This window comes from Aphis gossypii, chromosome 1 (assembly GCF_020184175.1).
Source record: "Aphis gossypii isolate Hap1 chromosome 1, ASM2018417v2, whole genome shotgun sequence".
In the NCBI taxonomy this organism is placed as follows: Eukaryota; Metazoa; Arthropoda; class Insecta; order Hemiptera; family Aphididae; genus Aphis; species Aphis gossypii.
Window position 1 is genome coordinate 8,699,184 of NC_065530.1, and position 27,974 is coordinate 8,727,157.

At 24.8% G+C, this 27,974-nt stretch overlaps 1 protein-coding gene across 5 annotated transcripts; it reads right to left on the bottom strand.

The window, feature by feature from the left end:
• Nucleotides 1-1,088: 1,088 nt before the first annotated feature.
• On the bottom strand, nt 1,089-27,845 carry LOC114129580 (proto-oncogene tyrosine-protein kinase ROS). 5 transcript variants are annotated; one of them, XM_050200467.1, is made up of 28 exons: nt 27,371-27,845; nt 22,041-22,097; nt 14,189-14,248; nt 14,017-14,110; nt 13,714-13,934; nt 13,286-13,528; nt 11,417-11,573; nt 11,210-11,329; nt 10,845-11,139; nt 10,584-10,775; nt 9,635-9,951; nt 9,261-9,556; nt 8,769-8,969; nt 8,522-8,711; nt 8,280-8,435; nt 8,052-8,216; nt 7,548-7,723; nt 6,706-7,044; nt 6,346-6,621; nt 6,031-6,224; nt 5,504-5,952; nt 4,693-4,884; nt 4,403-4,624; nt 3,867-4,330; nt 3,564-3,790; nt 3,313-3,504; nt 1,898-2,022; nt 1,089-1,826 (listed from the first exon to the last, which is right to left on the bottom strand). In XM_050200467.1, the coding sequence occupies exons 1-28, from the start codon at nt 27,491-27,493 to the stop codon at nt 1,552-1,554; spliced, it is 6,018 nt and encodes a 2,005-aa protein (XP_050056424.1). In that variant the 5' UTR covers nt 27,494-27,845; the 3' UTR covers nt 1,089-1,551. The 5 variants fall into 5 exon arrangements, with proteins under 5 accessions (XP_050056424.1, XP_027850186.2, XP_027850179.2 ...); XM_027994385.2 differs by having other exon boundaries at nt 3,867-4,333; nt 13,412-13,528; nt 27,371-27,844; XM_027994378.2 differs by having other exon boundaries at nt 3,867-4,333; nt 8,052-8,198; nt 27,371-27,844.
• Between the last annotated feature and the right edge of the window lie 129 nt (nt 27,846-27,974).

The following is a 27,974-nucleotide window of genomic DNA, read 5'->3' on the forward strand; positions in this document are numbered from 1 at the left end:
TTGTTATTTTTTTGGATAAAAACATAAAAATTTGTGTATAATTTTAGATTTGAAAATAAAATTATAACTATATGCAACTTCTAAGTTTGGATTTTAAAATAATTAATAGTTGACATTTACCTATATTCTGACAAAATAAATCTAAAACTAAATCACACCTATTCTAAATAAAGGTAATTAAGTGGGTACTGTTTTTTGTACATTAGGTTGCATAGGCAAACCTGTGGAGGGAGCTTGGAGGCTAAGGCTTCCTAAGTTTTTGATTAGCTCCCCCCAAATGTATATCATTAGTATATACCTACAGGTTTGTATCATTAATATTGTGATGATCTATGTTTGATTACAGTTCACTAAATACGAGTGGAGGTTGATGGACAGCATCGATTTTCCACATGTCAAGAGACTCGTTGTACATGAATGTGGAATATATTATATAATTATTTTTTCCTTTTTTGGATTGAAGAAACTTGTGAGCTTAAAATGTTTACCTTTTGCTATTTATTTGCTATATTTTTGTAGTATTAATTTATAAGTAAGCAGACTTTACTAAAACGTGTCACACAAAGTTGTATAAGAAGTTAATACGTATATCTGAAGCACTAGATCTTACGTGGGCAGTTATCGTAAATAACAACTGTGAAATTGTCACCAAAGAATTGTATACGAAGCCTAGATGAAATACAAGCTTAATTTTTAGGATATTGCAGGTACCTACATAAAAGGTTTTTTCTGAAAGGTATTTTTCTTCATTTTTTTAGAAAGAAAAAAATTGTTAAACGATATCAATGTACCTATATAGTATGATGTGCTAAGTGCAACGATGATGGTATAGATATTGACATCATAGTACAGAAATCTAAATGTCAAAATTAAAATCCTACATTTTTACCTAACCTAACCTTATCTTTTAATATAATAAAATTGTGCAGGCCCCTGGGCTGCAGCCCACTCGGCACTCAGCCCTCCCTAACCTAACCTGGGGCAACAAAAAACGTAGAGGGACAGATAGGTCTAAGTTTTCACTCACCGCGGTGGGGCTATAACAAACCAGTACTGAAATATATATATACAAATAAATAACAACACAATATTAAATATATTACATTAATTTATAGTTTTTTTTTTTACATAACATATACATACAATATCTTAATTAGGAACTTTGTACTTCATACAATTTAAACACCCAAAAGTGATACACTTTCAAGTGTTTCATTTTTTATTTAAAACTAACATTTATAAACAATAAATAACTATAATAATTATTATAGAGAACACTTACTGTACCATTGAATAGTTGTCATTGACATAATAAATGCCAATAATCAGTTACCATATAGAAAATAATTTAACAAAATATAAACTGTTAAATAGTAGAAAAATATAAATTTTAACAAATATTATGTTTGACTCAATATTTACAGAAATCATTTAGGGCAATAATTATATAACCCTTCTACAAAATCTTATAACAAACAAAAATAATAAACTATTAACTCTTAAGTCTTTTTGCCATTAATTAACTTTCAGCCATTTGAGAAATTGTCTAATTCATTCTGAAAATTCTTGGTTCATGTTACAATACACATTTATATCTTCAGGAATCGATTCTGATTCTGAATCTCTATTATCAGAAAAATTAACTGTAGGTGTTCCAGATAAATCTAGGTATTCGCATGATAACTCTAGATATTCATTATTCGTTATATTAATAGGAATTTCATACCCTTCATTACTTATGGGTTGAGATGATAATTCTTGTTGCAAATCTGTACATGACGTTATCAGATCTAACGTGTATTTTTCTGATACACTATGCAATTGTGCTAAATAAAACATTATTTCACATATCATTACTATTTAAAATTGTTTAATAATTTATTATGATTTTACATACGATCATGAGAGATGTTAACATAATCCAACGGCATGGCAATATATGATTTTAAAACTTTTAAACAGTATGAAAATTTCGGTCGTTTTTCAGGTAAATTTGACCAACATTTTACCATCAAATTATATCTGCAATAAAACAAATAAAAACTGATATTATTTTTGTTTAAACGATTTAATATTGCATAATGAATTAAGCTAATGATTATTTATAATAAGTAATTGTATTTTAAAAGGATTGAGTCAATAATTTTTATTTTCACACATTCAAAACTTACTATATGTGTTTTATTTAACCTCCTTCATTTTAAGACAATAAGTGTTATTATAAATAATAAATAAAATAATTTTAACATTATAAATATAGAGCAACAATAATTTTTAGTATTAAGAGACAATTAATATCTTATAAGTTATAAGCAATAATAAAATATTTTATGTTTGAAATTCTGAATGTTAAAGATAAAAATCATTGACATATCACACTTTATTAATTTCATTAAACATTGTATAATATAATATATCATCAATATTGTTCTATTAATAATATACAACAAACGGTTGACATGTGGTTACTACTCTGTTGTATAGTAAAGGTGACTGTAGTGAATGCATTGCATTTTGATTTCAATGATATATCATTGTATACAATAAAACATTTTGAGTGAAGACAATCTATTAATTTGTATTGACAGTTAAAAAAAATAAATCAAAAATATCAATTACCTGTAAAATAGTTAAAATATTTTTAAAATTATTCAATGCATAGAAAATGATAATATAAATATTTGATGTATATTTCAAGTTTCATTGGTTATTTACTTTTAAACTATAACGAAATAATTAAATCAACTTTGTCAAAAACTGGTTTAGAACATCATTGTAAAATTAATACATTATTGCTCCACTAAGAATTTTTTTTTTTTACATGAAAACGTGAGGGAAGAAGCCATTCAGTGAAAGCACTACCTATTTGTTTATTAATATAATTATAATATAACTTAGAATTTAATATTTTTTACAATCTAATTTTTTTTTTATTGCAGTTTTGGAAATATATTTTACATGCATAACTTCAACCAGGTGCAAAATTAAGCTTATCAGTTTAAACAGGATACTTCAAATAGGTATTAAAAATCTTCATAAGTGCTACAATTATTATGGATATTAAATGTCAATATTGAGTAGCTAAAAAGATTATGATATCAATATGAATTTAAAATTTAAAAAGGTCAAATACATGGGAAACTATTAAAATCTTTGAAGAAGTTTGCTATGTAATTCATTAATAAACTTGATCAAAAATGGTGAATGAGGGTATTCAAACATTACTTTTAATTGTCGGTTGAATAATATTGTAGAAATAATATTAATGATATACTCTGAATAAAATTATTATTTATTATTCTATATACTTACAAGGGCCTTGGACAATTAATTGGTTTTTCAAGCCTTCCGCCATGTTGAACATGATACATAACATTTATGTTAGACAATCCTGGATAAGGCTGTTGACCCAGAGACATGATTTCCCATAGTAAAACTCCAAAAGCCCAAACATCAGATTGACTGGTAAAAACACCATCTACTAGTGATTCTGGTGACATCCATCTAAGATAAAAATTTGATATAGATTCACAAAATATATATAATATTTTAATTAATAGTACCGAACAGGTAGTAAAGCTTCTCCTTCTTTTCGATAATAATCATGAGTATAGATATTTCTCGCTAATCCAAAATCACCAATTTTTATAATTCGCTCTTTAGGGTCAGAAGATGATACTAAACAATTACGACAAGCTAAATCACGATGAATAAAATGCATCTGTTCCAAATATGAACATCCTTCTGCCACATCAATACACATTTGTATATAGTCAATAAGATTTAATACCTAAACAAGTATATTTTATAGATTTGATTTTAATGTTATTTTTTTAAGCATGTATATACAATAATATTAATCTTACATTAGTTTGTCTGTTTTTTCTTAAATAACTTAATAGATCACCTTCTTCCATAAGTTCCATAATGATAAAATTAGGATCATTATCTAAACATACTCCAATCAATTGTAAAATATGTTTATGCTTGAAGTTATTCATTAGTTTTGCTTCTTTTAAAAATTCTACTACTTCACATTGAGTAGCACCTTCTTTCAATGATTTAATGGCAACACGTATTTCACCTTCTCCTTTTATAATATTTTTAATTTTTCCTTCATACACTTCTCCAAAAGCACCTGATCCCAATTTTTTTGTTAGTGTTATTTGCTCTCTTTTTATACTTGGTAATTCATTTTTATCTTTTTTTTGGAACAACACAGCACCTTGGTAACCCACATTTACCATATTTAAAAATGTGGGTCTTTCTCGAAGTCTCCCTAATTCAACATCAGGCCTCATCGGTCCTTTGGTATTGAATGTAATCGAGCCTACTATAATAAAATGTTTAAAAGTTAGTTGATTAAAAATAATATTATGCACAATTATATAATATTACATACAATACTTAATTAACATTGTCAAGAAAAGGCAAATCAAAATAAATCCTGTTATTAATATTTTCCAAGGGACATCTTCATTTCTTAAAGTTTCTACTTGGTATTGGGGGTTGAATGGTTCATCAGATGTTCTATATTCACTCCACCAACCGTGATGATTCTCTGCCTTAACGCGGAATTTAAATACTAAGTCACGTTTCACATCAGACATGAACCAATGATTTTCTAAAAAAGTTATTTTAATAGTATACCCTAATAAATTTAATTTTAAAATTGTTAAAAGAGGTAATTACGAGGTCCACTGTAAACAGTTGTCCAGTTAGTTGTATTTAAATTTAAACTTCTTTTATTTCTCATTTCACTTATAATCATCCTTTCTAAAGAATAACTTTTAACACGCGATTCTGATGGATCCCAATATACTATATAAACAGATGGTAATGTTTGATTTACTTGAGGAAATCCAGGTGGGCACGGTCTTTTGACTAAAATATAATATAAAATTAATAAATATTAATCAAACTAAAACCTTAAGACAATTTATTCTTTCGTACTGTAAAAACCAGCTTATTTTTTACTCTTCTTTTAAGGTAAGAAAAGTACTCAAAAACGGAATAAGTACATAATCTATGCAATTTTCAAATGAAAAACTCAATAATATTACTTATAAAGAGAATTGTTTTTTGGAAATTATAATATGAGAAATTAATAGTAGATATATAAAAAAATAACTGCAATGAAAAATCACTAAAACGTAAGTTACTTAGGTACCTATCCTTAAAATTGTTCTATTTCAATCAAAAATACATTTTAATTTTTTGGTATTTTTAAACTTCATTTTTTTAATATTTGAATTATTTTATAACTAAAGAAAAATAACCATTTTATATGATATTTTTTTTATAATTACTATTATAAATCACTTAATTTTTACAATATACTCTAATAACCTTGATGGTCCTTTTAAAACAGTCATATACTTAATTTATATTAAAACCTTAAACCTTTTCTATTCATCTCTACTAATAGAATGGGATTTTAAATATTATTTAATAGAAGCCCACAATAATCAGTAATAATGAATATTGAATTATTACTACTTACTTGATTCAGTTAATCCATCAATCGTATAAACAGCTGTTATATGATTTAAACAATATAATGATGCATTATTTTCCATAATGGGTTTATCATTTAAATCTTTAATTCTTATTGAACACATCGATTGGTTCGTTGTCCAGTATATATTATTTTTATCAACTGCCAGCGATGTTAAATTTAATGTTGAATTTATAGGAAATATAACTGAACATTTACAACCATTAATATCCGAAACAATAATATTTCTATGTTTGCCTTCAACCCACAGAAGTTTCATTTTGCCACTATTTGATATGTAAGATGTTAATACATTATCAAACGGGTACAAATTAGAACAATTGCAATTACTATTGCTAGAATATACAAAAGATTCAATATCAGTACCACTCATGTTACTTTTTAATATATGCTTTTCATTGGAATCAGGAATTTGTTCAATCCAAATAAATAAACTATAAATTCAATATTTTTGTTATAAATCATTTGTTTAATTAAATATCTTGGACTAATTTTTAATAATTATTATTTACCCTTCAGAAAGAACAGCTGAGGATGGAAATATTTTATTTGATCTAGACATTACTATTTTAACGGTTTTTACTCTGACATCAAAAGCCATAATGTTTGATTGATGTTCAGCAACTTCACACCAAAAAAGTGTTTTTGATATCCAATCAAATGAAAGATTTTCAATTTTTATATCTATTTCAGAAATTGAATAAATCTAAAAAAAAAAAAAAAGAATAAATATATAATATATATAAAACAAGAACAAAATTGCTAATTCACTTTTTAAAAACAGTTTTAAATATTAATTTCATATTATACTTTTATAAAATAATTACTTTATTATTAATTGATTTATTAATTGGTGAACTGTATATAGTTTTACTATCAGTCCAAAATGCAATATCTTCTATATCATTCAAAGCAAAACTAGTTACCAAACTATTTGTAAGTAAAACTATTTGATGATTATTTTGTTTATTTGAATGGTAAATCATTATTTTGGAACCACTTACTAAAGCAGTTTTAAATTTAAAATTTGCAGAGTAATAAGTTTGATTAAATATTATATCTTGACTCCATCCACTACAGCCAGCCATAGAACAAGCTCGTATCTAATTTAAAATAAAATTTGCACAATTTATAATAATAATATAATATTTTTATGCAATTTATTAATGATAATAATAAAATATTACTTTAAACATTAAATCTGAATAAATAGAAAGTCCTGTCCATTTTGTTTGTGTGTTAGTTGATACGATAGATTGTTTAGAACACGCTTGCCAATAATTTTTTAATTGATAATAACATTTAACTTCGTAGTTTGAAACATTTTGAATTATAGAATGTTGAAGTATGATATTCATGGTATAGTTATCATAACTGAAGTTTGCAAAAATACGTATGTCTGATGGTACAGCAGGAATTGGCGAATAAACTGTTACTACTTGAGATGAACCCCAAACTGTAGAAGCTTTGATACTAATTTCTAAAGGTGTACTATCAACTAGTACCTTGGTATTTGGTGTTTCAAACTATTAGACAAAATTAAAATTATTAAGTTTACATAATTATTATGCATAATGTATCATCAAATATTGCATATAGTATAAATATTTCTTGACATTGACAAATATAAACCTGAATTTATATATATTAACAATAAATATACGTATGTATTTACAGTGATGCTGAACATAAATGGCTAGTAAGCTAAATACCCCAGAACATTTTTAGGAGGTGGATAGGTAGGTAGGTGGATCACTGCTTGACATATTATAGGTATTAAATAATATAGTGTAAATACTAAATACTAGGCAGTATACAGGATTACAGATAACAGACATTCAGTGTTTGCTATAATTGCACTTATAAACTGAATTCAATCAGCAAATCTCTACTCTGAATGAGTTGCGAGTTGGTGGTGGGAGGGGGTATCCAAAACAAGAGTTTGCCTCAGTGGTTTAATAAAGGTTCAGCGCCACTAATGTATTATGTTAATATATATAATTCATTTAAAATTTAAATATATACTAACTAAAGAATCAATTTTACTGTCTTCTTTTTCCAAAACTTTAACAGTATAAGAAACTAATCCATGATTAACAGTTTTCACAGGCTCCCAGATAATTTCATACACACTTTCATTAATTTTAGGATTAACTTTTATCATTCTTATGTCCACTTCTTCAGGAATAACATTTGTTTCTAAACCTAAATAAAATTATATATAATTAAATATAAATAATTGTTTATATATGTATTTTTTTAAATGCACATTTTGCCACCAGATTATGTAATATTATAGTCACTAACCAAACTATAAATTAATAATACTATTTATTTTATTAACCACAAGATTTCTGTGAGTAGTGTGAACATATAAGAAAATATAAGTTTAAAAATTAAAAATAATTATAAAAAGATTATTCCTACACAAGTTAAATTTTTTTTTGTTTTATTAACTATATTACATCATGTTAATAAAAACTAATATCACATTAATACATGTTTATAAATTTATTTTATCTATACTATATACCTTTTGGTTTTGGATGAGCATATTGGTCACGTACACTAAATGTTTGAATACCATTTAAATTCATAGCTCGTATAATTGCTGGATATTGGCCATCTGTATCACTCATCATTATGTCATTACCTTTTTGAAGCCACAGCAAATGATGGTCTACATAGAATAAAGGTCCTGGATATAAAACAAAATAATTTGATATCTACTTCTAATGCACAATATATTAATATTATATACCTTGAGTGCACGAGTTATCAAATTCTTTAATAGGGTTTTGATTATTTAAATCATTCAGTTTCTCAACAGTTGGAGCACGGAATAATTTTGATTTTTCATTTTCCCGAAGTATCCAATACACCCAACTACCAACTGAATCCACGGCCAAACTCATAACTAAATTTAAAATGTAGAAACATACATAACATTTCTTTTAAAAGTAATCAAAACTTTTAAATGTCACTTATTTTTAGATATTATACCCCTTTTTCCAGAAAAGTAATCTGTTGTATAATAACTGTGTTGTTCTTTTCCATTGAGTTTTGAAGATTTCACTGAAAATCCTGTTGACCAATATAAGTAACCACCAACAGATTCTACTTTCAATTCTTTAGCAATATTTGAAGCTAAAAGCAATTCTCTTTGACCTCCAAATAAATTTTCTCTTAATATCTAAAAATTGACTCAATAAAATATTCATTATCTAATTGAAATAAAACTATTTATTACTGATTGTTTTGATGGATCTGCCCAATATATTTTTCGACCCAACCAGTCAATTGCAATACTTTGAACACTATTAATATCTTCTAATGTATTTCCTTGACGGCTTGTTAGATTTAGCCAATTAATTTTACTTGAATTAACTACATAAAAAACACAATCTTCATACCAAGCAACATCATTTAATGAAGAATTCTTAATACTGTTCTAGAAAATAAAAATATATATTTATCAAATGATTGTCAAAATACAAGTTGAATAATAAACTAGCTTTATATATATAAAAAAAAAAAAAAAAAAATGCAGAAAATAATCTTATTTTTTTTTCTCGATAAATTGTCATCACGAAATAGTAATTTAATTGTTTTTAGAATATGATCATTAATTTTATAATGAAATTCAAATTAAGACCAAGTTAGACAAGTGTACAATATTTATCCACATAATTTTCTAATTGATATTATGTTATTACAGTGTAAAACATAAATATATATTTACTTCATCTTCATTAATTGAAATTGATTCTATAAAATCACCCATGATATCAGATATCAAAATTTGTTGTGCATTTCCCCAAAGTACAGAAACATTATGATTTAATGTTTTTACTATAAACTCTGATGACCACGGTCCTTGACCAGAAGACGAATAAGCAGCTACTTGTATTACGTAATTTGTATTTGGTGATAGTGAATTTAATAACACTTCTGTTTTATTAGTATATATAGTTTTCCAATCTGTTTCATTAATTGATATTTTGAACAAATAAGACCAACCTTGCCACGAACTACGCCCTACAAATGTAAATAATTTAAATTACAGTATATTCCATTTGTAAATAACTATTAAAATAGTAATCAATTTATATTTACCTTGTCCACCTAATAAATGTGGAACCTGCCAAGTAGCCTTCAGTTTACTAGATGTAGAAACTGCTTGTAATGACTGTGGTGGATTTCTTGGAACTGGTATTGGTTGTTGATCAGTAAAATTAGATAAAATTAAATTGTAAGAAAAATGCATAGCTGGATATATATTTTGATAATATTTTTGTTCATTCATAAAATAGTCTTCTCCCATCAATACTGAACCATTTGACCAATAAAAAGATCCATTAATATGTGATAGGGTTATTGCATCGTTAAACAAGGCAGTAATTGTGTTATTTCTAATATCTGTTATATCTTGACTGTAAAATACCAAAATATTTAATATAGTCAGTTTATAAAATTTAAAAAAATTAATTTAATAAATTTGGTTAAGAAATATAAATAAGCAGAGGTCAAAAAAAGTTACTTTATAAGTAGCAAAGAAAAAATATGATATTAGAAAAAACCAAATAAAAAATAAGCTTCTCGTGATGGCAAGATACTAATTGATTTGAGCACTAATCTTAATTTCTGAACTGAGATCATCTGCGTACTATCTAATATTTAGATTTAAGGAAACTAAAAATATGAGTAATGATTTGAAAAATATATAGAATATATTAAAACACATATGAATACAGTTTTATTAAAATATTAAATTTTAAATAACAAAATTATAATATAAAAATAAATCAACAAGAATGTATTATTAGACTACAGTTTTTAATATAAAAACTGTATGTAAGATATTAATATGGTAATGCATACTATATTGAATATAGTATATTCAATCAATACTGTATATTATGTTTAATATAATTTTTGTCAAGAATAAAAATAATTTCAACATTATTTAGAATAAATGCATAATTTTAAATTTTGGGAATAAAATAGAAAAAAAAGCAAAATATTGGTCATTACAGATGCAATACATTGTGTTGTGAAAACTCACCCATCTAACGAAACAGACATTATTGTGTTATCTTTTGGGAATAACACCAACAAACAAAATTTCAAATAGTCAATAACAAATGGTCCAATATTTTTATTTTGTAGAATTAACAAGCTTGACATTTTTAAGTTTTTTGCTTTTTTACTTAAGTCCAACCGATATAAACCAATTTTTGTTGTGAAAAATAAATACCTGTTTTTAATGAGATTAAATAAATACAATAATAATTAAATACTTTTTAAAATTAATCAAAATAACTACCCATTGCAAGGATCCACTTTCATTTGGAGTGGTTTATAATCAAAACCAGAAATTATTTCTTCTAATTTTTTTTGTTCTACATCAAATTTCTTTATACTATACACTATGGAGTTTCTATTTGTTTTTGATGACATTAAAATATATAGTTGATTATTTAGCCAATCAATAGTGGTGTCCATTAATATTTCTTTTTCTGTACTTAATAGGGTGTTTATCTTGTTATTGACTAGTGACAATAAAGTACCCGACGAATCCACAATGAAAGTAGTATTTGTATGTATATTAAATGATACACCTGAGATAAAATTTTATTTAAGTTAATTACATAAATAAAAGATAAATCTATTGTTAATATTTATACATACTATTTATTGTTTGATTTGTGAAATAAACACTAACAGGTGTATCCATCATTTCTATAGTTTTCACATAAATGTCATGATTAGATACAAGGAATAAGTGTACAGGTTCAGGAGTATATTTTACTAAAAAAAAAATAATGAATCACAGAATATTAATTTATGAATTATTTTAAAATTATAAACCTGTCTAATAAATAGCATATTATTTACTTATTGACATGGGGAGGGTTTTGACAAAGACATTGGTCATTGGTCCGACACCATATTCATTTCTAGCAGCAAGTGAAATTGAATAATTTTTTGCAGATTCCAAATTACGGAACATATAAAAAAACTCTGTTTCATTTTCTTTACCAGTCAATATTTCCTAAATAGTAACATTATAATATGTTTAATAAATATAAAACATTTTTAAGATAAAAAATAAAAGAGAGACAATATGAAGAGACGTGTTATATGTTATAGAATATTAGTTTAAGGAAAATAAATAAATAAAATAAGTATGGATAATTAGTTACAGATAAAATATTTGATACTTATTATTACATTAAAACGTTATAAATTATAATACATTAAGACATTCAATTATTTATTAATTAACACTGGCACAGAAAAACTAAAAGCATAAATTACTATAGAATTTGTAGTAAAACAAAATGTGAAAGGTTAAAGATATCAGGAATCCTAAATACCACATTATTATAACTGAGCTATTAGTAAAAGAAAAAAGTAGCATGGAAGTAACTATATTTTATAGTAAGTTTTTTAAGTAATTGATTATTAAGAATTATCATTGTAATGGATGTATTATATTTGAATTCTAAGATAATTATTCTGAGCAAAAACAGTGTTGTTTGACTCAATTGCTTAGGATATTTAATTTATTTATTAAACTAATAAAAATTAATTTTTATGAATAATAATGTAGGTTGTACTAATTTTCCCAAAAAATAAATAGAAGTACATTAGTAAAATAATTTTCTTAAAATTAGGCTAAATATATTTAAGATTGAATTGTCAACAAGTTTCAAGTTAATAGTTTAATACAATTAATATTTTTTAAATAACAAAAAAAAAATATTATTCATTCAAGGAAATAAACATACATTTTCATTTAAGTATTCAGTTTTAATAAAATGTCAACTTCAAATGTCTACAAAAAGAAGTATGTCTATGTATTTTAGATAAATGCTAAAATTACAAGTAAAAAGAAACATTTTATTTAATAAGTCTTAGCTATTGAAATTAAAAAGTTCAAGAAATATTAACTACAAAATAAATTGTAATTATTCATAATTTTGATGAATTTTGTCAACATTTGAATTTTAAATGCTCATAAAAAATGTTTGCCAATCCTAATTTAGAATTGACATAAATACATTTACAATACATTTTAGTATTAAGTCTTGGGATATTTTGATTTGAAAAGTTTATCAACACACATTTTAAAAATACTTAAAAGTATAACTATTTATTTTTATTTATTTATTTAAGTATAACTTGTCAATAAATAGATCAAGAACAATCAAAATATTTTATGAAAATTTTAAGTTGACATTTTGAAATACAATTAAATAAATAATCTAATTTTAATATTGCATAAATATTACTTTTTTCTATTATTTTTAATTTTTTTTAACTATTTACCTCCCAAATGCGAATGTTTTACGTGAAATTAGAGTTGAAGATTAAAATATTATTACAGCTCCAAAAGGTAATACATAAATAATAATAATAATAAAAAAACACTTCATCTACTCACAATTTAAAATATCAATAAATAATATGACATAATATGTTATATTATTATAGTCGAGATTATAGTATTCCCATTAATGATACTAAGCAATTTTAAACTTACTTTGAAATACAATTAATTCAATTAATATAAAAATATTTACATATAAATAATAGTATGCTACATTCAGTTTGATAGAACCAACTGTAAGAACTAAAAAAATGTATTTTTAAATACATTTAATACAAATAATACTGATTTGTGCTTTGAAAAACCATGCATTTGGTGAAGAACATATAGGTAAGCAAAACAGAAATCGTATGTACATATTATGTTCTGACCTTGAAGATGGTGTATTCTTTTGTAGGCTCTTGGATGGTCAAATGATAGGAAAGGATTGGGGCTAAAGGAAAAGGAATAGCAGCCCATGTAACTGATATACTAGAATCTGCAGGAATTGTTCTCACAATTTCTGGTATCATTGTAGGTGGTACTCTGCTGGGATGTGTGCTGATTACCACGCTTGGTTCAGAAACCACAAACTGCATTGTTCCAGACCATGCTAACAGTAATATCACACGAAACTAATAAAGATAAAAACAATTAGTTAAATTAATTAATTGATCAATAATAAAATATTTGTTTATAAAGAACAAATAAGAGAATAAAACTTATTCATTTTGAATTACCACTATTAAATATAAGTCATCAAACATTTTTAACATATATTTATATTATATATAATCACATAAAATTAATAAGTAGGTACTTGATAATTTGTAAAAGGCCGAAGATTATCCAATTGTATAATAGAGTCGTTATTCCATGTTTCTTTTTGGCAGTATTGCCAATTTCCTGGATTATTTTCTAATTTCCATTGAACTTTGTATTTAAAATTTTTCAATCTTACACCCTTCCATTGGAGTTTAAGAGATTTATCAAACAGAGAATCTGGTACTAATGTCGGAGATGGTAAAGGACCAATTTCAACTAAATATAATATAATATTATATTGACATTATTAATATTATAATCAAATAAATATTAAAAAGGAAAATATTATTAAACATACATTGGAGTTTTTGAAAATATAAAGTAATAGCATCATTACATCCTGCAGTACAATATAATTTACTTGGAGAATTATGATTTTCATTAAATTTGTCCTGTAATATATTTTAAGTTATTTTTAATAAATGTAGTTTTTAATATGAAATTATTTAATGAAATGTACATCAACTTACACAAACTTTTGAACAATTACTATTAAGAGCTTCATTCCATAAAGCACATCCTCTAACACACTGAAAAATAAACAAAAAATATTTTTTAAGTATTAAAAAAAAATACAACTATAAAATGTAGGAATTTATAATAATTTTTTTTTTACAAGCTCTATACAATCTGTATTATTTGATAAAATAAGAATATGAGTTAAAAGTAACAAATATGACAGGTAAACATTATTCTGGTGAAAGGAGCCAACCATTGATGACTCTTTCTATGATTCTTTAATTGTTATATGATATAATAATATATAACAAATTACAACATCACTTGAGGTTTAGGTGTCTAGGGGATTACTAAGTAAGCGCCTGGGAGTTGGACTATGTTTTATACACCTGATTTGTATAAAATATTTATGTAACTTTTACAGTTTTACTGTCCAGAAATTGGACCACAAATATATAATACAAAAATATATGAGTATATAATGTTTATTAACCAGTTTTTTTTCTAATACATAAAATTATTATTATTATTTAAAACAATAGATTTTATTTTATTTGATGGCGGTCCTTACTTATTCTATATCATTTAATATTGGATAATTTATTATCTCTTGTAAGACTGAGGTCCCTTTGAATAGTTTTGTGTACACTGAAGTGATAGGTATTGTAACAATTTATATGATACATATTATTTTGAATACTATTTTATTAAAATTTAATAGTGGCCTAATTATAAAATAAAGCAAAGAATGGAAGTACCATATAGAGAAATATAAGGACATGGAGCCTATCTGAGGGTTAACACAGTATAAAAAGATTTACTTTGATTAACTTTCGCCATTTGGTAAACTAATTTTTCATATGGGCTAGGTGATATTGCAGATTTATAAAGGCAGTGAGAGGATCATTGTTGATAGAAATGAATGCTTTGTCATCAAAATAGTCAGCTACTGACGTAAAGAGTGGTTGGTTGGTCAAAAATATAAATGTTATACAGAATAAGCTAAATGGAGAATAAAATGCCAGAATACTGGCATTTATAATTGCTAAGTTGGAGAGAGCAGAATCATAGCGAATTTTAAAATGATCAAGGTGTCTGGAAAGATTTTTCAATTTAAGAAGTGGAAGCATTAGACTTACATTTAGACATAATTTCAGATTATTTTCTAAAAAAAAAAAAAAAAAAGTGAAAATAAACACTTGGATAGATGATACAAACAGTCATGTATTGACTTAATGTCCAGATAAAATTTTATTTTTAACACATTTCTATTATGTTATATGTGATAAATTCATTTTCTAACTTAAAAAATAATGGTTACTTAGAAATAGGTAGAAAAATAGTTTAGTTTATTATTCAAAAGCAATATGAAAAAGTCAAATATTAACAAGAATACAACAAATTTATTGGACCTTTTTCCTGATGATATAGATAAATAAATCTTTGTTGATGAAGTGTTACAATTCTAAGAGTTGAAAATGTCATTTGTTAGCGATGATAAGAGTATAGATGATCTTCAATACCAATTTAAATACCTAAAATCGATGAATATAAAGCATACGTTTTCCAATATTGAAACTGTGTTACAAATTTATTCGACTATGTCTTGTACAAATTGTAGAAGCGAACATTAAAAGAGGTAAAAATTTGATTGAGATCATGTTTATCTCAAAATATACCTGATAATCTGACTATATAATCAACAGTAGAACACAAAATAACAAAACAATTATAATATGATGAGTTTTCGAGAGACCCTAGTAAAAAATTAGTGTAATTAATTAAGTGTACCTAACATGTAATTTAAACATACCTATATAAAATGAAATAGGTATACGTTTTTGTTTAAAATAATTAATAACTTTATATGAGGCCTCTTTTTAAGTCCTTGGTCCCAAAATTTATTAATCAGGCTCTGGTTTAGACATAATATAAATTTGTTTTTTTATTTACTCGAAAAAAAATAACTAATGATAATTGAAATTTTCTATTTATATGATATATTTAAGTATTTTTACATATTCCATTTATTTTTTTATTATTGTCGAAAAAAAAAATTATTTGCTAAGTAAAAATACTTAAATACAATGCTCTTACAAGTTGTTCGTTTATCAGTTACAAAATAACGAAATTTTACAGATACAATATTTTTTTAATCTTGGAATTTTGATAATACTTGTTTTTAAGTTATTTAAAGACTCCTATCAAGTATCTATACTAGTGGTTTTCAAACTTTTATTATACACGGCACACCGTAAACTTAAAATTTTCAAGGCACACTGACTTTTTTAGATGAACAAAATTGTTTTGAATTAATCATTAATTTATTTTCTTATATCACAATTCAATGCAATCGGTAATTTATGGGAAAACTATGGCACACTAAGTGGATACTTGCGGCACACTGGTGTGCCGCGGCACTCAGATTGAAAACCACTGAATTCTATATAATATAGAAGTTAAAAAAAAAACATTTTGCTAGGTCAAAAAAAGGAAAACAAGTTGTTCTTATAGATATGTAATAAAATTTAAAATACAGGAGACTAAACTTATTTTCATAAGCATTTAAAGTTTAACATTTTGATAAAATTTGTCGAAATCACAAAATTTTGCATGACCCTTGATGACACCGATAGGACACATACCCAACGAGGTAAATCCTATATACAAATAATTGTTAATTTCGTATGTATTTACATCACTTATCTATTTACTACATTATAATTAAAACTCTTACTTTCGATTTTTTTTTAGTAAATTCCCAATATTTTTAATACTGACATTTTTATATATCTCGCATTATAATCACTAGTTTTATAATATTTAAATTAAGATGTAGAGGCACAGTGACGTGTCATCTTTACATTTAGCATTTTATACTTCTTTCATTGAAATATTTCATGAATTTTTTTAAAATATACAATAATATGCGAAAAAAAGGTGGGTAAGTGGGCACTGCTCTGCTATACTGTAGATATCTGGAGCGGTCACTGTAATAAATGTGTTAAATTTGAATTCAATGATACAAAATAACTGTATACAAAACCGAGATTCTGAGAGAAAACGTTTTAACGACTGTCACTTATTAGTCTATATTACTAAATTTATTTATTATTATTATTATTGCTATTAAAGTAATTTATTTTACAATTTTATAGACATTACTATAGTATTACTTATAGATATAATACAGTAGATTGAGTTAATTTTTGCCTAAATATTGCATTTAAAAACGTGAAGTACTCGAGAGGCCAATAATAATATATTTAAATCACAAAAAAATTGTTAAAACCGATATTCTTCGCTTAAAAATCTAAATTCACCAAATTTCAACATACATTTTTTTTTTAAACTGTAAAATATGGTTATTTAGACCTGACCTTTTGATAATAATAATAAATCACTAATTTATGAAAAACTATGTTTTAAATTCTGTTCAACTACTATTATAACAACTTATAAGAAACTCGTATTACCTAATGTTTTTAATTTTTTGATCCAACATATTATCAAAATTGATATCTTACAACTAGGGACAAACGTATACAAAATGTCGAGAACAAACTTCATAACCCTAGTAATGTTGTATAATGTATATTAATGATAAGTACATTATTGGTATTATTAATATTTCGTGGGGGTGGTTAATATTTTGCAGCGAAGAACAGTCAAAATGTCCGAACTCCGGGTTCGTAATTCGTATTATTTATTTATAGTCATTATTTTACAATTGGAGAAATTCCAACAATTAATAACCAGTTGATAGAAGCGATAACCGACAATGATAAAACTATATTATGGATTTATTAATGGTTTAAAATTCATTGATACAATCATTGATACAATATTGTCAATTCTAATGTCAGATTGCAGTATTATAGACTACTATTGGATTTATTTTAATTTAATACTTAGTCATATACTCTGAAAGATATCGTATCTATAATGGTGATTCACAGATCCAAATGAAATTGTAAAAGGTTTAAATGGCGAATCCTGAGTCATATAATATATTATTATAGACGAATCTATAGCATATTTTTTTGAATAAATTTTGGTACTTATAGCCAATAGGTTATATAATATTGTGTATTAGCGATTAATTGACGGCCAACAGAAATCACGATTCCGTTTATTTGTTCTTTACAAACATACATAATATGACGAATATAATTGTTAATTATAGTAAATATTAAATAAATAGTTATTAGTATACAATAATTAAACTTTTTTATTTTGTAAGATAATAAATACATTTAAAACGTTAATATGATGTGTAAAAAATGTAAAAAATTTATAGGTATAGGTACCAATTAATTGATAAAGGAGACATGTATTTAATAACATTTATTATTTGAGAGAATAGTCAGATAATAATTTTGTTTATTTAAGTACCATAAATAAACATCTTAACATAGATCGATGAGTCTCTGAATATTTTTGTATTCCACCCATAGCTGTTTTTCATAAACGATTAAGTTTGAGTGTAACACTAATTGAACAACAAAGTTATTTGTGATTTACCTGCTATTTATGTCAAAATAAATACGAACAATTCAGAGTAAAAACAATTTAAAAATAAATATTGTGAATATCTAGACCAAAACCCCCTCCGAAAATATTTCCTACGTGGGTATTTACGTATTTATGTAGCATACATACTAGCATTCAGCAACAATTTAAGGATTAACTTATTAAATGTAGAATACAACACGTCATGTTCTAGCTGTAAAGTGTATGCATGAATAACAAAAATAACTCGACATTTAATAGCATTAACAGATTATAAGGTCAGAAAAAAACACAATATTTAACTTGATACACTACAATTTTGAAATTAATGATTAAATAAAAATAACTTTGTTCTTAATAGTAATAAATTAAAACATTACATTTTGAATAATAATAATGCTTACTCAGAACCAAAAAAATATGCTAACTTATGACAAAATAAAATAAAGTAATAAATAAAAATAATTTTTTGTTTTTTATTTAAATTAAACGATGTTGACCATATCGACGGCAATAAAATTCACACGGTACATCATCCGGGACCCTAACAATGTATTAATTCGATAAAATAATAGTCAGGGTTACTTATTAGTCAATCCACGAATGCGGGTCGAGAGCCCCTTCACATCAATTTGACTTTGTTTAGTAGCAATAATTATTATTAAACGTACTGATCCACTTCTTTATTACACCAAACACAAACATTTGTATTGGACTAATAGACTAGAATAAGCTTAAATAAAGCTATATTAGTTATTAAATATTACATTATACTTAGGTAACATAATATTATATCAAATAATAATACTATGATGTAAATGATAAGTTATACGTTATAACAATTTAATATATTAATATTGAAGGTTATAAAATATAACTAGGTAGTCAGGTATATTATAAAAGTTAACACTTCTATTTAGAAAAAAAATGTTTTCCGATCTGAGCAAATAAATACTTTCAAATGCAAAAATATAAAATATTCCATTGAACAGAGTTTTTAGTAATTGTACAAACATATATTTATATGGAAGCTAATTTGCCAATATTTAATAATTAAATTACGATTAAAAATGTAGGTAAGTAAAAAATTTAAATAATTAACTGCAGTGTTTCATAGAACAGGTACTCAAAAATCTCAAACTACTATACTTACATTCAATTAATTGTTTAGTGATGTTTGGTGAATTTTCAAATAGGTAAAATATTACATTACCTTTCTAAATTCTAATTTGAGTTTTAAAGGATTTAGGTATCATACTAATAAGGTAATATGATAATAATAGTGGCATACACACGGAATTTTTGACTTGGTTTAATTTTCACAACGTAAAAACCTAAATATTTTTTAATATAACCCCCTTGCCCCTTACTCCTAAGAAATGTTTATAACATTGCACGGATATGTATATAGACTTACTTTCTTAGTCCGAAAATATAAAAGCACGCTTATAATTTACATTTATTAATTAAATTTAATCTAGTTATCTTGAGCAATCGAGCTAATCAATTTAGAAAATGTTAATTAATAAGACAATTAAAACAACGTTAAATGTAACTTATTTTTATCCATGAAAGGCTGAGGGACACGATGTATAAAATATATAAAGATTCATTTTCTTCACGTATGAACCAAGGATTAAAGTTTTATATAAATTACAATTAAGTTCTATTGTCTGCAACAAGACAGGAAACGTTCAATAAATATTTGTTCACAGCAAAATATGTACAAGTATCCCGGCCACTTAATTCAATTATTCCGTACTGCAAAATAATTATACGCATAATAATAACCTGACGATAAAATTTTGCTGATTTGAACTACACATTTTTTGAAAAACGAATAACTAAGATACACTAGATACATTTAATATAATTATACAGCATAAGATAACATCTAATAATAATATTATTTATAGAATATATTTAAGTTACTAATTAAATTATTATTTAAATAATTTTTTAGAGTAGTTATTAAATACATTTTTTAGCAGTAAGCAGGTGCGATCATCTGCATCACATTTTTTTTTATTGGTAAAATCAACTTTAATAAGGAAAAAGAAATGCATAACATATCTAAATAACATCTTAGCCATAAATACATTACACATTATACAATATACAATTTATTAATATAAATTCTATAAACGATTTTGCACAATATACTGTTTATTATATAATTAATTACAATAATAATATCGCATCTATAATACTCGAAACACCAAATCAAATATTATTTAACGGGGTTTTTAAGATGAATATATTGAATAATAATATTAATATGAGGGAACCGGATGTATCTACTATTATACAGTAGGTATAGTCTGTGACGTATAATGTATAAAATGATTTTCATGGTTTAGTATTTTTCCTGTCATTAACTGTGACAAAATAATGGTTTTCACTCATCCTGTACAAAACTTATTTTATGCTAAATAATATTATAACTATACTGTATTAAATTAGATGTTAATAACACATTCTAAATTAAAGCTAAAAATATAAATCAAATAAACTACAAAATCAATAGTATTATACATTAGTTTACTTCAGTAATTTCTAAGAAGTATCGTTATAATATAGGACAATGTTTTACAGATTTAACAGAAATATTAACATGAAAAAGGATCTACGCATTAATACACAGTCTAGTTCATTCCATCCTATTGTACAGCAGGTTTTGTGTGAGCGGTCGAGTGAACTTCCGTAGCGCCCTTCATATCCTATCATCAAATAACCACCTGACATTTAGATTTTTACAAAATTCCTACAAATTAAACTGTATCCGGTTAAAAAGTAACATGTTATAATATTTTGTACTAACAAATGAATGCTTAATATGTACTATTCTGATAAATTATTACTAGTTTAAAAATTTCAATTATTGAAACAATTGAATAGTTAAACATTATGATGAAGCTCAACGGAAACAGAAATAGATATATATATGCTAACACTTATAAGAATGAATACTAGTGTTTTATTTTAAAACCCCTAAACATTATAATTTATTTTTAGGGTTTCTGCAAATAAATGCTATGGTTAAAAAATAATTGTACCCCTAACCACATTATGAATATTATTACAATATACATATCAGAAATTCAACGACACGAAAACCATTGTCGATATACATATAAAATCATGTATGTTAACACCGGATATAAAAAAAAAATTCTCAGGAAGATTTTTTTTCGCTTTTTGAAATTCTAGTACAGAAATAAATACATTATACAAAATGATATCAAATACATATAGTGATAGAAACCAAAATAATTCATAATTAATTGGACGTTATTAGTTACCTATTATAATATGAAAGTAGAAATATAATTTATACGTCATATATATTACCTGATTTACTACACATTCAGAATTGCATAAAAGTTCTCCATGATTTGTCGTTTCGTTCTGAAAAAAATAATTAAAGTTTAATTAATTAGTAGTTACAACCATTAAGAACATATCTATTGTTACAAATTATACTTTCGTGAATAAAATAAAATTGATAAAATACACAAAATTACATTTAAAAAAAATCAATAGAGGTAAAAAAAACTATAAATTCAAACAAATAATTGATTAAATTAAAATAAGTTTTTAATAATAAAATATATAGATTTTACATTTTGGGTTTTTGTTAAACATTTATTCCAGTTTTATTTGCTAGTTGATTAATACTAAACTATTTTTTTTTTTTATATTGTATTGTATTACACTATTAAGTATTTTAAAATGTAAGTGTAGAAAACAATTATCAAACATTAATAACATTTTAAGGTTTTTATTTTTGTTTCTAATGAATACCTACTGATCGTATCTTTAGATAGATAAATTAAAATAAATAAACAAATAAATTAAATATGTAGTGTGTATTACTGTAAATTTTACGTTAATAACTTTATTCGAATAATTATAGTATATATATAATACTATATTATATTATAATTATACACTTAAAATATGATAATGAAAATGTAGTTAGCGATTATATGTTTTTTGTATTGGTTAAACTTAGAATAAAAAAGTTTTAGAATTTTTTCAAAAATATAAAAATATTCAGTGCCAAATAATTAAAATATTTTGTAGTAAGTTTAATTACCTACTAATTTTCTAAACCATTTAAATAATTTAATAAAATTAGTGTATAATAATTAATAGCTAGGATGCAAAGTAGTGTGTAGGAATAAACACGGCGGACAGTCTGTATAATATTAAATTATAATAGCTTGAGTACAAACTACAACTATATATACTATTTTATCAACCAACCTATGTTAGTATATTATTACATGATTTTGTAATTTTACAAATAAACTTTTTATTCATTTCAAATAGATCACTATTCACTAATGTAAAATGGTAGAAGTTATAATTTATTTATTAAACTAATGCTAATATTATAAAGTATCTACGTAATGCATTCTAAAACAAAAATTACTATTAGAGTATACTTTTTAAAAATTTATAATGAAAATAGTTAAGTACTAAGAAATCATATTGATCTGAAATAAAATACTTAACATCTAAAAATAAAAATATCTAAGTATACCCAATTGAACTGTTTTAAAATATAACCTAAATGAAACATATACGCGTGAGAATTTATTTACGTTAAAACAAGTGCCCAAAGAAAAAAAAACACAAGAGAATCACATTTTTGAACAGGTGGTTGAATAAATGTTCATTATCTACCTGCGAGTGAAATAAGCGGACATCCTGTACGCCCTTGTAAACACGTTAACTACCTTAATAGTACCTGTCTGCAGGATGAACAATGTTATTTCTTTTTATTTACATGTAAGGGGTAGGATATGTAGAGAATAGATTACTACTTTCAAATATGAAGATCATTACTAGGTACTACTACGATTATTTCGAGGATTATTTAATAACACATACATAAAGCTACTCTTTATCGATACCTAATACTAAAATTCGTTAAAACTTAAGTCCACTATTATTTTTATAATCAAATACTATTGTGATTGATTATTAATGCTTATAAAAACAGTTCAGTAATTATTATGTAAATACTCAACTAAATAATTGTGTAATATAAGTAAACAACTTATAATATAAACAAAAATTAGCAAAACCATAATAATAAATACCTATATGTACCTATATATTACCTAATTATTAAATATTAAATTACATTATTATATTAATATACTTAATTCCCAGGATTTATAAATTAAAAACCATTCATTTGATACAAATTTGTGTAAGTATTTTTCATTATTGTTTTTAAAATAAATAACTAAAATACGTCATATCAGTAATGTATCTACTATCTACACTATATTAAGATTTAAGACCAATGCGTACTAATAGCCAACATGGTCATATTAAAATATTAAATAACAAAATAGTTGATCTATAACTGGTCTGCAGGAGGTAGGGATGCATTTCACAAATACAAAGAAAAGTATAAAAATAAAGTTCGGGCAATAAAATTAGATAATTTCAATCTCATTATAGAAATGAAACTACCAGCCAGGTCAATAATTAATTATTGTAGGTACTAGTCTACTAATTTATATTTACCAAGTCAAATCAATCTTTAAGAAAACTACCCATACATCTGTTTTCTCTATCTTTCTTATTCAAACATATATGGCATATTCCATACCGACAAATTTTCGTCAATCAGAATCGGTTGTTAGTTTTAAAATTAAAGTAAATTGATCTATTATCAAACTTAAAAATAAGAATATTATCTGTTAATGTGTACTTAAGCGTAATCTTTTTTTTAGGATATTTAAATTTTTAAATAAGATATGAATAAGTAAAATATTACAAATTAAAAATGCTCATAAAAGTTAAAAGTTAAAATATCGAAAAAAGCTGATACAGTAGAGTCTCGCTAATCCGGACTAGATGGGACCAGACTCCAAATGGATTATCGAAAATTCGGATTAAACGGAATGACGTTCTTTTTTTTTACTAATAAATATTTTTCAAAAAACACCTTATCTATTTATACAAATTAAAAGTGTATTGATTTACAATTTAACATTACACATTATTATTGTTATTATTCGAAACGATAATATCTTTATTAAGGGTATTCTTGAATATACAAATTATACTATATAAGTAAAAGTACGAAATATAAATTTTCCGGATTAGCGAGACTCTACTGTAATTAAATACAAATGGTGGTTTTTAACATTTTTGTTAAAATTCATTGATAATGATATTTTAATAAAATAAAATTTTTATATATAATCGGTATAATCTTTATTACCTATAACAATACAATATATACGGGCGGCGTTTCAGTACTACCAAAAGCGTAACACTAAATTTTGAGCTTATTTGGGTGGTTAACTTTATTATTAATGTATAATCAAATTTAAAGGTAAAAACATAATCCGCGTTTATATGTTAATTTTATGATATTTCCATTATTAAGCGAAGCTATGAGTGTAAAATATTAAAATTAATAAAATTTTCATAACTTTATTACAAATTGGATTTTCGTAAGAAAACCAATGTATTAACACAGAAAATGTTCTTACCGTTAGTTTGGTAATAGGGTTTATTCATTAATTTAGTATTGGTAATCAATTATTATTTATAAGAAAAAGTATTAATAATCCATGATAGAAATTAACAATAAACTAATTCTAATAATTTCACATATTATTTTAATATATTGTAAAACCAATATATCTATTCTCCATTCTACATTTAAAATGATTATAAGTGCACAAATGTTTTATTTTATTAATATAATATATATATTATACTTTATAATATTTATGTATATATAGGTACCTATATTATATGAGTAGAATTAATACAAAATATAATGTTTAAACTTGTATAAATAGACATGTAAATAATAGAAGAGGGACAATGTATAGAAATAGTTTAACTAAAATGTTTCATCATGTCAGCGCACTAAATTGCCTTAATTAATTTGTGAATTTTATGGTCAGGAAATGTACAACTGAAGAGAAAATATCAAATAATGTTTTAACCATACTTAAATACAATTGTAATAACTGCTCTTAATAGTATTACTTATTAAACAAAAAAAAACAATTAACAATCTCTTATTATATTCATTAATACTATGTTTATAATCTTATAATCTCCCAAAATAGCATTTAAAAGCTGTTCATTTTGATTGATAACCTCTTAGTTCAAACCATTAATTTTAATTACAAGAGCCATAGTGTTCCGTTTTATCTAAAAAAAATTCAGGTAACATATGAAAATACCTATATCTATACACAATATCTGTATTGTTGCTTTAGGCAATGAACACAAAAATCATTTATACGTTATTTACGAAGTAAAACTAATTACATCCAAACCAGCAGTAATATTAGACAAAACTGAAATACGTTTTTACTAATTGATAATTTTGATGTAAATACCAATAAAATTAAAATATATATACCTATAATATTACATAATATAATATCTATGATTAGTACGATTACAAATGCGTAAATAATATTATTTTATCGACACGAATAATATTTTAACCAACAAATTAATAATTTGAACAGAATATTATTGACAAAAGATAAAACTTAATATACCTTTCAAAGTGGAATTCTATATTATCAACTATAAAAGTAACGTACAATATTTTAAATTCTGATTATATTTGTGATCCCCTTATCGTAATAAATAGTGATCAATTATTTATTTAGAATAACAGTAAAACAACAATTATTTCATTTACACGCATTAAAGATTTATTAATTATTAATTTTACTCATTAGTTGTAAACAAATATTAGTATCTTATCTACATTTATGAATATTATAAAAAAAACATTCTTCCTTCATTACCTGACCTTAATACCTATCATTTTTAACTTTTCAATTTTACACCAATAGGCATAATATATACCAATATGGATCAATTATTTCTAGATATAAAATATTACCACATAATTCTAATACAATTAAAAAATAAAACAGTATAAAATTTGAAAAAATGGATATACATACCTACTGTTCTATCAATTATTAAATTTATTTGTAATCAATACTTTTATTTTTGAATGATTAAGAGTAAGACAAAGAGACATAGGCGTTAAACAGTCTTAAATTAAATTTTGTAGGTACCTACCTAATGAAAATCGTAATCAACCAAATTGAATTAAATTATTTTTACAATTGAGTACCTAAGTAGTAAGTACTTATGGAATACAGGCATTTACACTGACACTTAAAAATAAGGCTATTATGAAGGATGGTGATTATTTTACATTCAAAATTAAAATTACCTACATATTATTTAAGAGTTTAAAAAACTTAGAATGTTAAATAGCTAGGCATTTGGATGACAAAAAAACTAGCTAATTGGTAGAATGAATAATATTTAAAAATAAATGTAATAAAATATAATTTTGCACTTATTAATTTAAAGCAAAATATTTCAGTATATAATATTATACCTAACTAATATATTATATATTTATAATATTATGTAATAAATAGAAGTGTTTCAATAATAATAGTTCAAAAGTTTATTTATAGATTTGCCTAAACCGATGCACAAATATTTTATTTACATAGTTTCCAAGCAAGGTACTTATCGAAAAAAATTATCTTGAGCCATCTTCTATAATAGTTTAATACCTAATAAATAAATATTTATCTAAAACAGAAAAATATCGAAGGAAACATGGTTATAAGAACATATAATTATACCTGTAAATGGCACCTTTCATTGCATTCCAAACGTATAATATTATCCTTTTGCGAATCTGAATGAGCAGAGATTTCGATGGCCAACACCAGAGTTACAAGTAAGTAAAAATCGATCATGGTCATTCACCGCGTGTGTGCGTTACGATAAACTATTAAAGTTATAATATTGATGAACGGGACGTGGATAAGGCGAAGATACGCATAAGGGCAGCGCACACAGAACCAGTAAATAAGAACCAAATACACCACGCGAAGGTTGCGGGAAAACTGAAATCTGAATTCGGCGGACAGCGAGAGCGAGCAGCGATTGGTGACAACGAGGAGTCAAAATTTACACATTTAACAGAACCACGGTAGCGTCAGAAACCGTACTAGTGGACTACTGGACTCAAGTAAACTGGTTCGTCGAGCCGTGATATTCAAAGTTTGCGCCGTACCGCGGTAACGAAGAGAGAGAGGAGACTGCAACAGCTGCAGGCGTTCAGCTGATGCGTAACCAGCTAGCGCCACCAACCAATCACCGATGGTCGAAAAATGTACTATACCATCACAGTGTCCCGTGGCGGTGTAGGTCGATTCTTATCACCCGTTATCACGCCACATA

Coding starts and splice junctions, on each gene's coding strand:
- LOC114129580 (XM_027994369.2), bottom strand. CDS start 27,493: ATGACCATGATCGATTTTTACTTACTTGTAACTCTGGTGTTGGCCATC. Junction 4,334..4,402: donor GACAATGTTAATTAAGTATT/GTATGTAATATT, acceptor ATTTTATTATAG/TAGGCTCGATTACATTCAAT. Junction 3,505..3,563: donor GAAGCTTTACTACCTGTTCG/GTACTATTAATT, acceptor TTTTTATCTTAG/ATGGATGTCACCAGAATCAC.